This window comes from Citrus sinensis, chromosome 5 (genome assembly GCF_022201045.2).
Source record: "Citrus sinensis cultivar Valencia sweet orange chromosome 5, DVS_A1.0, whole genome shotgun sequence".
Lineage (NCBI taxonomy): Eukaryota > Viridiplantae > Streptophyta > Magnoliopsida > Sapindales > Rutaceae > Citrus > Citrus sinensis.
Window position 1 is genome coordinate 17893899 of NC_068560.1, and position 15893 is coordinate 17909791.

General features: G+C 33.4%; 1 protein-coding gene across 1 annotated transcript; it reads right to left on the reverse strand.

Annotated features, from left to right (window-relative positions):
* Positions 1–303: 303 nt before the first annotated feature.
* Positions 304–1076, reverse strand: LOC127902305 (uncharacterized). Its single transcript, XM_052441164.1, has 2 exons — positions 799–1076; positions 304–577 (listed from the first exon to the last, which is right to left on the reverse strand). Exons 1-2 carry the CDS (start codon positions 1074–1076, stop codon positions 304–306), a joined length of 552 nt encoding a protein of 183 aa, XP_052297124.1.
* Between the last annotated feature and the right edge of the window lie 14817 nt (positions 1077–15893).

Here is a 15893-nt window from a genome sequence, read left to right on the forward strand (position 1 = left end):
AAATAACAGCAAAAGACTAAAGGTTAAAATATTGTCCTTTAGTAATATTTCTGTAGCATTACAGCGTTCTGGGGGTGCCTCACGATTGTCTCATCCATGTGGAGTAGCCTGTATGCACCTGACCCAAAGGGTTTGTCGATGCGGTAAGGTCCTTCCCAATTTACCACAAAAGTGCCTTCGCAGGGTACCTTAGTGTTCTGATTTACCCTTCTCAAGACCAAGTCTCCTTTTTTGAAGGAACGAGAGTGTACCTTTTTACATATAAACACGAAATGCGATGCTAATATATAGTTGTCCTCAATTCTACTCTAGTCCTTTTCTTAGCCACCAAATCAAGGAGGTGTTCTTGACCTCATCAAAGTATTCAACCTTGTGAGAGGGTACCCCGATTTCCGCTGGAATTATTGCGTCAACACCGAATGCGAGGGAAAACGGGGTCTCCGAGGTGGAGGTGTTTTGAGTAGTTCGGTAGGCCCACAGAACCCCAGATAGCATGTCTACCCATGCTCCATTTCTTTCTTCTAGCTTCTTCTTCAGGACACCTTTGATAATCTTATTAACGGCTTCAACTTGCCCACTAGATTGGGGATGGGCAGGTGTAGCAAATCAGTTGACTATCCCAAGCTCCGAACAAAAACTTCAAAAATTTTCATTATCGAATTGCTTGCCATTATCACTAACAATTGCATAGGGGATCCCAAATCTGCAAATGAGGTTCTTCCAAATGAATTCCGTGGTTTTTCTTTCTGTGATGCTTGTTAGTGGCTCCGCTTCGGCTCACTTTATAAAATAATCTACCGCAACGATTGCATGTTTTGCTTGCCCCTTCCCGTAGGTAACAGGCCAGTAAGGTCCACTCCCCATATAGCGAAGGGCCAAGGGGAAGATATAACTATTAGCTTCTCTGGGGGTAGGTGGGGTACCCTGACAAACCTTTGACATTTGTCACAGCTTCGTACCATATTCTTGGCATCGTCCCGCATGGTAGGCCAGTAGTACCCCTGACGAAGAGCTTTTTGCGCCAGTGATTTTGCTCCATAGTGATTGCCACAAATTCCTTCATGTATCTCCCTCATGACATACTCGGCCTTGTCACTTCCCCAGCATTTAAGGTAAGGAATGTTAGCCTAAAGGGCTATGCATAATGTAATTTTGATGATAACAAACATATGTATTAAGTGATTTAATAGATATTGTATTTCACATTTTCACTAGTTTTTGAAGGGTCATATTTATGCAAGTGAATCAAGTGAAATCAAGATTGAAGACACTCAACGGACAACCGCGAAATCAAGGATAAAGTTTAGACCTCAACGAATAAATTAGTGCGATAAATTCTTGTAAAGCCGGTATGATTTAATTGATGCATGATTTAGCATTTGAGAAGCTCAAATGATTAATTTAATTAAATACTTTTTATAAACTAAAAGGTTTTATTTTTATAAAGTAAAGTATTTTGTGGATTTGAGTAATTTGGACTTAAATGCTAAGTTTTGAAATCTTAGATTTTAATAAGTATTATTAGTAAATTTCGGGGTTGGATGTTTTTACGAACATTTGAAATGTTTTGGGCCATACTATAATTTATGAATATTTTGGACTAAAGTGAAAGATTTTAAGAACTTTGAAAAACATGGGTATTATGTTGAAAATGATCTTTTTGCGAAATAATAATATCTTTGGGAACATATCATAATTTTAGCAAGTTTGGGAAAACTATTCTTAGGAAATTCTAAAATTGGACCCATTTATAAAGTTTTATAACGTTTTGGGCTGTAGTATAATTATAGAAAGTTTTGGGCCAAAGTGTAATTTTAATGAACAGTATTACTATAGCAAAATTAAAAAATAACGGTAATATCATTGTTCATGAGCGGCTAACCGGATAAATATAGCGGCTAACCGCTTGGGCGCGGGAATTTACCTATAACGGCTAGTTTTTGAGTTTTAACTATAAAAACTCAACTCAAACTTCATTTTAAGAACTAATGCAAGCAAATATAAGATCATACAACATATATTGAGCTTCCAAAATGCAAATCATCATAGATTGAATCATTGTTGAGCTATGATTTGCATATCCACTCTTAAAGAGAGTTTTTGTTGTAATTTCCATTTCTTATCAAATTGTGAGTGTATAAGTGCGAGAAACACTTGTGGTAAAGAGATTGGGGAGATAATCTCTTGATTGTAAAGGTTCATTGACACCTTGTAAGTTAATTGTAAGAACTTAAAGCCTTGGGAGGCTTGGATAGTGAAATCTCGAGCTTGGTTGGCTTGGAGGCATGGACATAGGCGGGGATTGCCAAACCACGTAAAAATCCGTGTGTTTATTTTTCACTTCCCTTACTCTTTTATTTTTACGCATGTTTGAATTTATTATTTTCTATTTCATTAAGGCATTAGATTGATTTGTTGTGCGAATTGTATTGTATAATTTTTAAAAACTCAATTCACCCCCTCTTGGGTTGCGTTACTTGTATTTCAAAGAAGAGTGAACCCTCTTCTGTATATGGTATCCTAGATCAGGCAATACCACGTGGCTTTATACTTTAGTCTTCTCCCCATAGACGGCGCCAATTGTTTTCAACAGATTTTAGGGGTAGAAAAAGACAAATCTATCTTAAACAATGAATTTGTATTTTTAAGGGAGATGGGGTATCTCACTAGTTTGTTGTGTACGGTGTATCTGAAATTCTGGGGAGGTGAGAAGGCAAGAATGAGTGTTAACAATGATGAAAGGTTTGGGCCAAGAGAGGTGTCTTTCAAAATAAGCTTCACGCCTGCAAAACAGTGAAATAGAGGTTATAGGTGAACGGGGGTACCCCGGCGTTCACACTTCGATGCTCAAGTTAGCAAACTCAAGCTTTTATGGCAAAGAGAGCTGGCTAGCCCTCTGTAAATTAGGGTTTAAGATTGAAGAAAACCTATTTTTTAGAGTGTGAGTGTTAATGGTGAGTAGGGGTGGGCAAAATCGGGTTCGGATCGGGTTTGGATCAACCCGATCGGGTTTCGGGTTGGGTAAATATCGATCTGAACTCCACCCGAACTTAAAACCCGATCCGATCCAATCCGAATTAAATTCGGATCGGATCGGATCGGGTTAAAAAGTCGGGTGGAGTTCGGATCGGATCGGATGCGAGTTAAGTCGGGTTCGGATTAAATTCAGGTTATTCGGATGAAATCGGGTTAATTCGGGTCGGGTGTAATCGGATCGGATTCGGGTTAATTCGGGTTCAGATTAAATTCGGGTTATTCGAATCAATTCGGGTTAAAATTAATTAATTTGGCAATTTGGCAATTGGGTTTAAACGTAACTTTAATTGAGTTACTCCATTAATTATCTTTAATTAGAGGGAAGAGAGTGAAAGGGAGGAAAAAGAAATTGTATGACTTTTAATAAAATAACTTATAAATTTAGAAATTATGTACATATGTTAAAATATTATTTGTTAGTGGTTTCATATTAGATTATGAAGACCTAAAATATCACGCTAGAATTTCTCCTGTCCAAAAGTTTTTCACAATTAAAAAATGAATTATTTTTTACAAATTTTAATCTTATCCTATGGTCATGTTTGTTCAAAATTCAAAGAAAACCTTAACAACTTGCTATGTGGCACAATAATAAGTCTTAAACTCTTAATGTCTTATAGTAAAAGATAAAACCCATTAAATCTAATATTAAAATATAATAAATCACAAAAAAAGAAAAACCCTCTACCAAATGGCAGAACTCAATCAGTGGACTGGAATCCACTTTAATTTTGTCCTGGGGCCACACGTTGATACTTGATAAGGAAACATTTTTTTTTCTATTTTTTTTATTCTTTTTGGCTTTTTGCCATGGGGACCTCTGGAGAAGTGGAGATACAGCCGTAGGGGTGGGCATTTTCCGGTTTGGTTCGGGCTCCGAACTGAACCAAACCGGAACCAATTGGTTCTTAAAAACTCAAACCAAACACGAACCGAATTTTAGAACCGAACCGAACCGAAATATTTCAGTTCGGTTCGGTTCGTACATATACCTGTATTTTACAATTTTAACCAAATGTCTTACTGTATTTTATAATTTTCACCTAATCTCACTGCATTTTACAATTTTCACTTGCATTTTACAGAATATAAGTTCACAACAAGAAAAATAAAAAGTCTTGTATACTAATATTTGTGATTTAGCATTTTATATTTTTTATTTTGAATTTTTATTAAATAATTTGTAAATAATTGGACTGAACCGTTCGGTTCTTCGGTTCGGTTCGGTTTTGAACCGAACCGTTTGCCCAGCCCTATACAGCCGTTTAAAAGAAAATTTACATACACTTTGCAATTTGCATACACTTTATCTAATCCAAAAGACAAACACAGCAAACGTAAGGGATTGATTCATTTTCATTTTGGCAATAACAACATGAACGTGCATGTCCTTTATAAAACAAGGACATTTCTCTTTCACTCTTGTCACCTTGCTAACTAAGATATTGCTTTCCCACCTTCCTTGTCCTCCCTCATTCATTCATCCATTCATTTCAACCAACAAAAAAAGAAAACTACTATAGAATTAAATTCAAATGATTCAAAATTAAAAATTAACACAAAGCATAAAATTAAAATTAACTCAAAGTTTAAATTTAATAGTCTCCATCCAAAGCGCAATGTCCAATTCTAAAATCTAAACATTAATCTTTAGAACACAAAATTAAACATAATTAAATAGTTTCCATTTTCCAAAACACAAATGACAAAGTTCCAAAATCCAAAACACAACAAAGTTTAAATGTAAATCTAGATCAACTTCCTCCACGACTCCACCGTTCCTCGCAAGCACTTTGACAACTTTTAACTTCAATTTCTTCTACTCCAAGTTGAAGAATTGAAGCATATATCCCCTAGGAAAAAATTGAAAAAATAATAGATAATTGTTTAACTACTTTCTTTAAGCCACATTACAAATAAAGGGACATTAGACACAAACACATATGCCCAATTCATGTGTGTACTTGATTAAATATAAGAAAAAAAATTAAGTCAATTGTGGCTTATTTCATGGCATTCATCATCAAGTAAATTTAATAATAATCCTAATTCATAGGTAATACCATTCCAACAATTTCAATGTGTCTAAAATAAATGAAACAATTATAAATTAAAACTATAACAACTATTGTCTATTATTATAGTGTAAATTACAACCTAAACATATAATATGAAATTATAAATAATAATATATATTAAGAATTACCTTTCAAATATCCATAACACCCATATCAGCGCTCACTGTTTCCACCGTTGAAGCTTGTGATCTTACAAACTCTTTAAAATGTCAAAAAAAAATGAAATTAGTAAGTAACTTAAGTACATGTAGATGCTATTTATAAAGTTATAATACATCTTAACTTTATAAAGTATGAGAAAAATATTACCTTCTTGTAGCTCCATATGAAATATCTGCTCTTTAATATCTTCTTGAAGGTTGTAGACATGATTAGCAAAAAGTTTAGCTTGTAACCAATTTTCGGTACATATCAATGCCTCAACCATACAAGGGGTCAAAGAACTCCGATATTCGTCAATGACGCGACGCCCTGTGCTAAAGGCAGATTCAGATGCCACTGTGGAAACAGGAACAGCAAGGACATCCCTTGCAATTTTCTCTAATATTGGATACTTCGATCCATTAACCTTCCTCCAAAGCAAAACATTGAGCTTAAGATTGCTTGGATCTTCAACTGGGTCACTCAAATATCGTTCCACCTCAGATACTACTCTCTTGCCCTCATTCTGAACAAACACTTTCTGAGCATACCCAAAGAAAGGGCAAGAAACTCGGAAAATGTCATCACCATCACCACTAGGACCCTCCGGCAAACCAACCTCAGTTGTAAAATAAGGAGAATAACTTGTACCACTATAGCTGCCGCTAGGAACACTCTCACTACACATCGATGGTGTGGAACTAGAGCACATTGCACTATATGCATCATAAAGCTCATTCAACAAATCTTTTCACTGCTTTGGTCAGTTCTTCAACTTTCCAACCATCATTGGCAAAAATGATCTCAAAAATATGTTTGGCAAAGTCCATTTTAGCTTGTGGATCAAGAATAGAGGCAACAATCAACATTTTATTTATCTTCCCTGAAGACTCCCAATATTTATCAAATTTTTCCCTCATTTGATAAGTCATAGCCACCACCCAAGGATCTCTACTTCCTTCTAATGCAGTCAATGAGCTCTCAATTAAGCCAATGGTATCATAACAAAGATTAGAAGTCACACTCAAAGAAGCAGAAAATAACAATGTGGCATCATAAAATACCTTCAAAAACTTCACAATTCGCCCTGCACTCTCCCAATCCTCAAGTCCAGGCGGGCCCACCCTCTTAACGTTATTTTCTTTCTCGAGAAAATATGTCTCATACAGTTTATCCACCTCTGCCATTCTATCAAATGCTGCTTGAAACTTCAACGCAGTCATCAACATTAAATAGGTGGAATTCCACCTAGTAGGACAATCCAAAACAACCGTTCCATTTGGACATTTCACTTGTTGAACACACTGTTTAAATGCTTGTAGCCTCGTTGTGGAGGATCTCACATACTTCACAGCATTCCAGATGGCAGCAACACTAGCATGCAATTCATTCAACCCTGAAACAACAATCAAGTTCAAAATATGTGCACAACAACACACATGCATATACTGACCCGCCAATACAATTGCATCATCATTCCTCCAACCAAGTAATTGCATAGTCACATAATTAACAGCAACATCATTTGTACTGGCATTATCAACAGTTATTGCAAACAACCTCTCTATCCCCAATCTTATAAATAAGCTACAATCTTTTTACCGATCGTTTTCCCTCTATGATCTTCAATCACACTGAAACTAATAATCCTTCTGTTCAAACACCAGTCACTATCAATAAAATGAGCTGTGATCACCATGTAGCTCATGTTTTGAACAAAAGTCCATAAATCAGTGGTAAGAGACACTCGCTGTTTGTTGTTGCAAATCAAACTCTTCAACATTGTCTTTTCTTCCAAAAATAAATCCATAACATCCCTACCAACAGTTCTTCGAGATGGCATAACAAACTGTGGAATGGCTACACTACAGAAATGCCTGAACCCTTTGTTATCCACAAAACTAAGTGGCAACTCACCCATAATGATCATTTTGGTGACTGCCCTTCTACAAGCGTCTTAACTCCACCCTTTAGCCAAAACCATATTACTCGCATTTCCTTCCCCACCCTCAGTTGTCAAGTTTTGTTGACTTCCCTCTTGTTGTTCCCGGAATGTCTTGTATGCAAGGCAAGCCAGTATATGATTTCTCATATTTGTAATCCCATCACGCCTTGAATGACATTGATATTGTCTACCACAATAGTTGCACTTGCATTTGTTTGGATTATCCTCGAGCAAAGTAAAATGATTCCACGTCGCAGATCTTTTCTTCATCGCTGGTCTTTTCCGCTTTGCCTTTTGAGTTCCTTCCATTTGAACACTTTGATTGTTATCATCACTCATTGAATTCGATCTTGAGTGTCCAGACATCTAAACATACAAATAAATAATTATTAATCATTAATTCATAAATTAAAACACAAAAAGACTATTAAAAAAATCTACTTAATAGTTAGTATTACAAATTGATTCAAATAATTGTTAATTTAATTTTATGAAACTTTTTGAAATCGATATTTCCAATTTTCCACCATAATGTTTATATATGATCAAGAATTCAAGATGCATATTCCATAAAAGAAAACCAAGAAATTAAAGTAATTATTTAATTTATAAATATAATTATCCATTGGCCAAAATAATATAATATTAATTACATATCCGTATCTTAAATTCTTAATTCTTATTATGCCCACATTATATGTACTTAACCACTTAATATTTACTTATTGGTTAATGGTTATCATGCAATTAATTAAATTGATTAATTATTTGTTGAAGTTGAAACTTGAAACTACTGCAATTAAATTGGTTAATTTTTTGTTGAAGTTGAAACTATTCTACAAATACACATATCATATGACATATATAATTATAATTTATATTGTAACATAATATTTAATTTTAATTTTTAATCTAACATTACTATTCATAACAAAAATCAATAATTAATAAGTAACAGAAAATTAATGCCGGATTATTTTCACTTTATTGATAACATTTAACAATATATAATTAACATTTACAATTAACATTTCTCAAATAACATATAAAAAATAACAATTATAATTAATCATTAATGCATATATAACTATATATTATATACGGATATACCATCACTTAAACAAGTTCAAAAGCCGGATTTGCTGATTCGGTTCGGGCTTCAAGAGTTCAAGTTCCAAATCCAAACTTTCAACTTCCAAAACAGAGAGTGAAGAGACCTTTTGAGTTTTGAGACTGGAGCCGTGACCCGTGAGGCGTGACCGTGAGGGTGTGGTGGCCGGATGTCAACACTCAACAGCCGTGACTCGTGAATGCCAATGGTGGAGACTCGAGTGGATCGGAGGTAGCTTGCCGGGTGGATCTTCAATCGGACTGAGTGATGGTGGAGTGGAGGATTCAAGGCTTGGATCCGGCGCTTGGTTGCAGCAGATCTGTAGATCGAGTCACGATCTTCGCGAATCAGCTTCGGCTTCGGTTGGGGTCGTTCTTGGCAGCGGTTGCTGCGTGTGGTGGCCAGTTGAAGGTAGCTCCGTGAACTGTGCGTGTGTGTTTGCTGCATGTGGTAAGCGACGGAGGCCGTGAGGCGTGAATGGGTGTGGGTTGACTGCTTGTGCTTGACGGCTTGAGTGCTGGTTTCAGTAATTTGTGTGTGACAGTGAGGGTTTGTGATACCATGAGGCAGTGACTGGTGAGTGTTTGAGTGAGTGAGGGTTTGTGAGCCAAAATGAGACTTTGCTTTGCTTGTGTTCTTTTCTTGTGAATTATTGAATTGTTTTGTTGCGGTGAGGTGAATACTTTGTGAATTACTTAATACTGAATTGTGAATTACTGTAAAATGCAAATCCGTGAGTCTGTGTAACACTGTGAAGTCTGTGATGTGTGATCTGTAGATTCTGTATTCTGTGAGTAAGTGAGTTACTGATTGTCTGATTCAGTGATTGTGTCGTGTACTCGTGTGAGTGTGTATTTGTATTTTGTATTCTATTACTGATTTGTATTTGCCAAATTTTTTTTCTCAACCCGATCGGGTTTTCGGATCGGATCGGGTGAAACTGATCATGATCCGATCGGGTTGAGACAATTTCACCCGATCGGGTTTTGTTCACCACTCGATCCGATCCGAACCCGAAATTTTTCGGATCGGATTGGGTCGGATCGGGTCGGGTCGGATATTTTGCCCACCCTTAATGGTGAGTCAATGAGAGCCTCCTCCAGAATAAAACCTAGGCACCTTTATATATAGAGTACCGCAGCTGCCACCTGGCGTACCCTTTTTGGCTAACGTCCTTTTACCTTTTTATAATTTTTGGGCCGTTATGTGCATGTCCGCGGCGTATCTCATCCTTTGGAAACGTAGCGTGCGCTGGAGAGTGATCCAAGGTACCTCTGCAGTAGCTGTCGAGTAGGCGGCTGAGGACCACTGTCCTTGGGACAGTGTCCTTCACTTTTGGCAGAGATGACAGGCGGCTGTCCCCCCTTTTAGCTCAACATTTTTTATTCCTAATTCTGACAAAATCAAATAATATCTTTTAAGAGGTGGAGACGGTTCTCATGGCGGATATTTTCGGAGGATTCTCTTGCATCTGATATGCTGAGTACCTCCAGTTACGCGAGGTACCTCAATTTATGTGGGGTACCTCTAATTGTGCGGGATATCTCTATTTGCGCAGGGTATCTTGAATCATGCCGGGTTCCTCAGATTATGTGGGATAACTTGAATCATGCCGGGTACTTCGGATTATGTGGGATACCTTCAATTATGCGGGGTACCTCTAATTGTGTGAGGTACCTCTATTTGTGTAGGGTACCTTTATTTGTGCGGGGTACCTCTAATTGTGCGGGGTATATCTATTTGCGCAGGGTACTTTGAATCATGCCGGGTACCTCAGATTGTGCGAGATACCTTCAATTATGCGGGGTACCTCTATTTGTGCGGGGTACCTTGGATTATACCGAGTACTTTAAATTATGCTGGAATCATTCCATTTGTCGACGCGTGGTGCATTACTGCCTTTCCTACTTTTCTTTCAAACAGCTACATATGACCACTTGGGGCTACCATCAAGCAGCAGCGATGACGATTCAGTAAGTTTGTTGCAGTGCTATTCATAATTCATTGTTCATCTATTCTTCTCGTTTACTCAAACTGCAGCCCGGTAAAGGTGACTTTATGGTGACAAGTCTACCTGAAGGCTAGCATGTGTTGTCTCCTCCAAATTGTTTGTGTGTGTGTGATCTTTTCTGCCATAATTAGAGGCCCAAGATATCTCTCTGTTGGATTGCAAACAAGGGCATCAAAGAAACTCCACCAACAGGGAATTTAGACACAACTTGTTCTCCGTAGATTAATTACTTGTAGTGTGCTTTGTTAAGCATTCGTAGCTTTTTGGGACTTTGTAGAATGTTGTGGAAGCATGACAATTATTGTCCGTGGAGCTTATTTTATGTCTCTTGTTATGTAATGACGTTGCAGCTTAGTCTTCTGATACCGATTATTAAGAAGTAAGAACTGCAGTTGCAGCATCTTTTAAATATTACATATATGCTTGTAGTATTTTCACAGATTAAACCTGCCATTTTTTAATTCGTCAATTAGATTTGCTCCACCATTTATTTGATTTATGGTAACTTTTTAATTCAAAGACGATTGAATTGAACTGTGAAATTGATCACTTATACTTGTGCATGTATTGATTTCAATCCAAATTAGGTTATTAGTTAATCAAGGAAGCAAATCTAAAGATGCTTGGTATATGTCCGTTAAGACGATAATCAAGCATCCAAATTCAAAGATATGTATTCAAGCCAAAGCATCAACGGATTTTACCTACCGTAAATTCCAACAATGTAGTTCCTATTCTTTCATGCTTAATTAAATTTTTATTTGATTAAGCTTAAAGTATTAGTAATTCTATTATTTGTAATTTACGGCTACACTGTACTATAATTTTTGCCATGTGCAACAACACAATTGCAAGTACTGTAAAGTTTACTGTTCTTAACATATTAATTGCTTCAACTAAATAGTTTCAGCTAACATATTATCTGTTAATATACACCATATTCCTGGTCCTGTAAACAAAATCCTTACGCTCTGTTCGTTCAGTACCCTTGTCAAAAATCAAGATTGAAGATACTCAAATATTCACAAGAATATTCATTCCTCAATTTTATATAAGTAGTTCTTGTTTAATTGAAATCACTTTATGTAAGGGGTTCCTATTTGATATTCGGGAGAATTGGTGTTTTTACAAAATTTAGGTCATTGATTATTAATGCCTAATGAATTACAATAAATTCTACAATACACTTGGGGTGCATTTGACACACTATATTTTATTATATTATATTGCGTTATTTTAATGTGAGTGTATTGTATTATGTTGTATTACATTAATACTATATTATAACAATATTGTACAATGTTTGATGATATATCATACTATACTAATTTTTTTTGGGATTGATTTAACTTATATATTTAGAAAATAACATTTATTAGTACTTAGAAGAATACTAAATATAGAAGTCTTAAATTTTAGAAATTTAACATTTTTTTAGGATAAATGTTAAAAAATATCATAACAGTATTTTCTAAATATATAACCTGTAAAATAATGATCAAAACAAATAATTTAAACATATAATCTCTAAATAATATAACAACATAAATAAATAGTTAAAACCTATAAGATTAGTTGAAAAGTCATCTTAGAATGATGGAATAAAAGTTTATATATACCACGAAAAAATTACAAAATAATAAAGTGATATAATTGTTGTAATATGTTCATTAACAAAATAGATTGTGTTAAATAATCTAAGTAAGGATTTTGTAGTATATGTAATAATATTTTTCGTCATTATTTATATTCTTATTAATTTTAAATTGATATTATTCAAATTTATTCATATTTAATTATTTATTAGTTATATTAAATTATTTAAAAATAATTAATTTTTAAATATTAATTATTGTAATATTATTGAAGGGCAATTATCCACCAACCATCTTTTTTTTTGGATTTTTTCAAAAATAAATAAATCGTTTTTTCAGCACTCCACCTAAAGTTAACATTCTCTTCACTCTTCCACTTCGTCATAACGCAGTTAGAATTTTACTGACATTATAGAGGTAAAATTGTCATTTCACATGAATAGAAAAATGACGTCGTTTAATGTAATTAAAAATTAGAAAAATGAAAAAATGACGTCACGATTGCGGAAAAAAGGTGAACTGAAAAGAAGAATAAGATCTATTAATCACTCCATACAAAGATAATAAATCCCAAATACCCTTCTCAAAAAAAAAATCCCAAATACAAAAACCCTAATCACATCTCCTAAACGAAATAGAAAAATTAAACTTTAAATACCTTATGAACCTTGTCCGACTACAACAACCAGAAGTAGGGGTGGGCATGGGTTGGTTTGGGTTGGATTTTAAGTCAACCCAAATCAAACCATAAAAATTTGGATCCAACCCAAACCAACCCAAATATTTTTAACCCAAACCAAACCAAACCATTTGGGTTTGGTTTGGGTTTGGTTTGAATTTTATTATCAAAATAATTTTTATTTTAATAAAATTTAATTATATCAAAATTATAATAATTATTAATTGTTATTAATTATTAAATTGATATTAAAATATAAAAAAATATAGTGGATAAAAATTATAAATTTTACAATAACTTAATCCTTAAATTAAAGAATACTAGAAAATCAAAATAAAGTTTAATCACAAAAATTATTATTTCTCAATAAATAAGAACGTACACTTTAATAATAAACTTTCACAAACATGACATTAACAATCTAATAATAAATTTTGCCACTTGTTATTTATTTAATTATGTAATATTTGTTTTTATTTATCGTTTTGGTAGTTTTGCGTTATGTTATCTACTTATATGTTTAATTTTAGGAAGATTGCCAGTTTCCCCCCTACAGTAATCAACATATATTATTTTTCCCTCTTCTGCTTTTATAATGGCCAAAAACTCCTCTAATAGTATAAGTTTACAATATTACCCTTATTTTCAACTACTCTTTTATTTATATTTATTCTAAATTAAATAAATCACATGAATAGAAACTAAATAAAAAATAAAGCATTAAAAATAAGAAATATATGTTTTGATATGAACAAAAAAATTAATAATAAAATTTTTTTATACTTATTTATTTTGTGGAAATTTCTTATAATAAATATATAAGAAAATTATTATAAGAAAACTTGATTGACAAATAAAAATTTATTATAAGATAAATAATAAAATATTTTACCTATACTTTTTACATTTAATTTTAAAATATTACAAAATATTTATTATAAGAAAATGTTCACAAAATAAATAATTACAAGAAAAATTTTATTATTAATTTTTCTGCTCATATCAAAACATATATTTCTTGTTTTAATACTTAATATGGGCATTACATTCAATTATTGACCAAAAATTAGCCGCCATCTAGCATATTGGACCCAGTCTAAGCCGAGTTATTATTGATCATTAGTAGAGTCTCCTGCTCTTTCTATGATAATCCTTCCATGTGGGAGGAATTATTTTTGTAAATAAGAAAAAAAATTTATGTTATTTACAACAATATTTATTTAATTTAAATTTATTTTTACTGTTATTTTCATTTTCTAACTATTGACAATTGATCACGCCGTAAAAAATTTAATGGTGGTCTTTCACTTATTTGTGTTCATTTATTTTTTTTTCATTTATTTCATTTGAAAATTTGAGTGTTGGGGTTTTGTCCATAACCCATGGGTAAACCATACCCAAACCATAATGAAATGGTTTTCTACATAAAACCCACATCTAACCCATTTTAATGATTTACTCAACCCAAACCATTTAATTTGGTTTGAGTTTGGATAAACCCATGGGTTGTGGGTTTATGCCCACCCCTAACCAGAAGTACACCTAGTGATTCGGCTTCATGGTGGGCCAAGAAGAGAAAGAAGAAGACATACACCAAGCCCAAGAAGATCAAGCATAAAAAGAAGGGGTTTTTAATTAAATACCCCAAAATAGTTCAAAATTTATTTAAATACCTCTCCCCTTCTTGATTTCATACATACCCTAAGAAATGTCTATAAAGGCTAATATACCCTTAATGAATGCATCAAATCCACTCCTCCTTACTCTCTTCTTACACCCTAACAAAAACAACAGCATAATCTCTCAAAATCTCACCAAATCTCTTATAACCTCTTACACAAATACAACAATGTATTCACATCTTTAAGACCTATACTTTTTTTAATTGAAAGAAGGTGCATTACTTATTAAACAACCCATAAGGTATGTTAATGTTGTTGGGTTTTAAGTTTTACATTTTCTAGAAAAATTTAGATATTTTCCTCACATTATAATGTTTTATTTTCAACAAATTTCAAAAAAAATTCTTATGTGTGAAAATGTAAGCAATGTAGGTTGTTTTATTTTTTTTATTTTTTTAGCAAGATATCTTGTTGGAGAACGTGTGTTTATGGTGAGAATGTTTTGAGTCGTGTTTTTTTTTTTTAAGTCGTATACGTCATGTAGTCAGTCGTGTAGGTCATGTAGTAATGTAGGTTGTAACGCCCACTTTTATTTATTTATTTTTTTCCTCTTTTGACCTTATTAAATTGAGTAGGATAGTTATTATTGAGTGTTTGTGTGTAAGTAAAATTTATCGGATTGTTTTAAATAAGTTACGTAAGTTATTAGTTTTTTTAAAATATATATATTTTACCAAGTATTTAAGAGAAAGCTTTCTTTTTTAAGAAGCCGTCTTTTTTTTTTTTTACACCGTTACAAACCCTAGAAAGAAAAGAAAGAAATATAAGTTTTTGGAGAAGGAAAAGAAAGTTTTATCACTTCTTTTCTTAGTGTTTGCCTTAAGGTATTAAGTATTTCTTCGACTTATATAATTTATTTTTATGAAATTGTTTGCCTTTAATTACTTGTAGTATGATTTGGGTAATATATGTGTATTTGTAATGTTGTGATGATATGAACAGTCTCTATTCTTTGCTTGAAATCGTTTTCTTTATTTAGAATCACGTGAATATCTTACAGATCATGGAACTAGACATCCTAGGCTTTCCATTGATAGGTTTTGTGTTGAAATCGTCTGAGTATGCAAATTGTTATGGGTTTTCGAAGTTGGGTTACGGGTGCTGGAAAATTCCGACTTTCAGCAGCGGTTCTCAACTCTGGAAATTTTTCTATAAGGTTACACATCCTTAAAAATTATGCCGATTTTTGTACCAACAGATCTATGTCTCCTATAATTACATGTTTAATTTCGTAGTTTTATTCTTTATGGTTGAATTATTAAAAATCGTAACATATGGCTGCTGCAAATCTGGAAACTGTTTTCCAGAATTTCAGAAGCTGAAACGTGTAACAGTTGGGCTAGTTTATGAATATTACATGCCATGTTAGGATTTTATAATGAAATTTCAATCTTTCCTCTGCCTTTAAAAACTGGAATCGCGATTTTTGGGCATGTAAAATAAAATATACAAATTTTTGAAATTCTGTTTTCAAATCTGGAATTTTCTGGACGGGTTAGATGTTCTCGGAAATAAAACGTTTTAAAATAGTTTCAAGAGTCCAAAAATTTTTAATTTTAATTATATGCTTTTTGAATGTGTCTTCTGTAATTAGAAAAAAAGAAGCATATTATTT

Bases quoted from the DNA above. Each gene is read 5' to 3' on its own strand.
- LOC127902305 (XM_052441164.1), bottom strand. From the start codon at position 1,076: ATGAGGGAGATACATGAAGGAATTTGTGGCAATCACTATGGAGCAAAA. The intron at 578-798 runs GTAGATTATTTT...TCCCCAATCTAG, and splicing joins CAAAACATGCAATCGTTGCG to TGGGCAAGTTGAAGCCGTTA.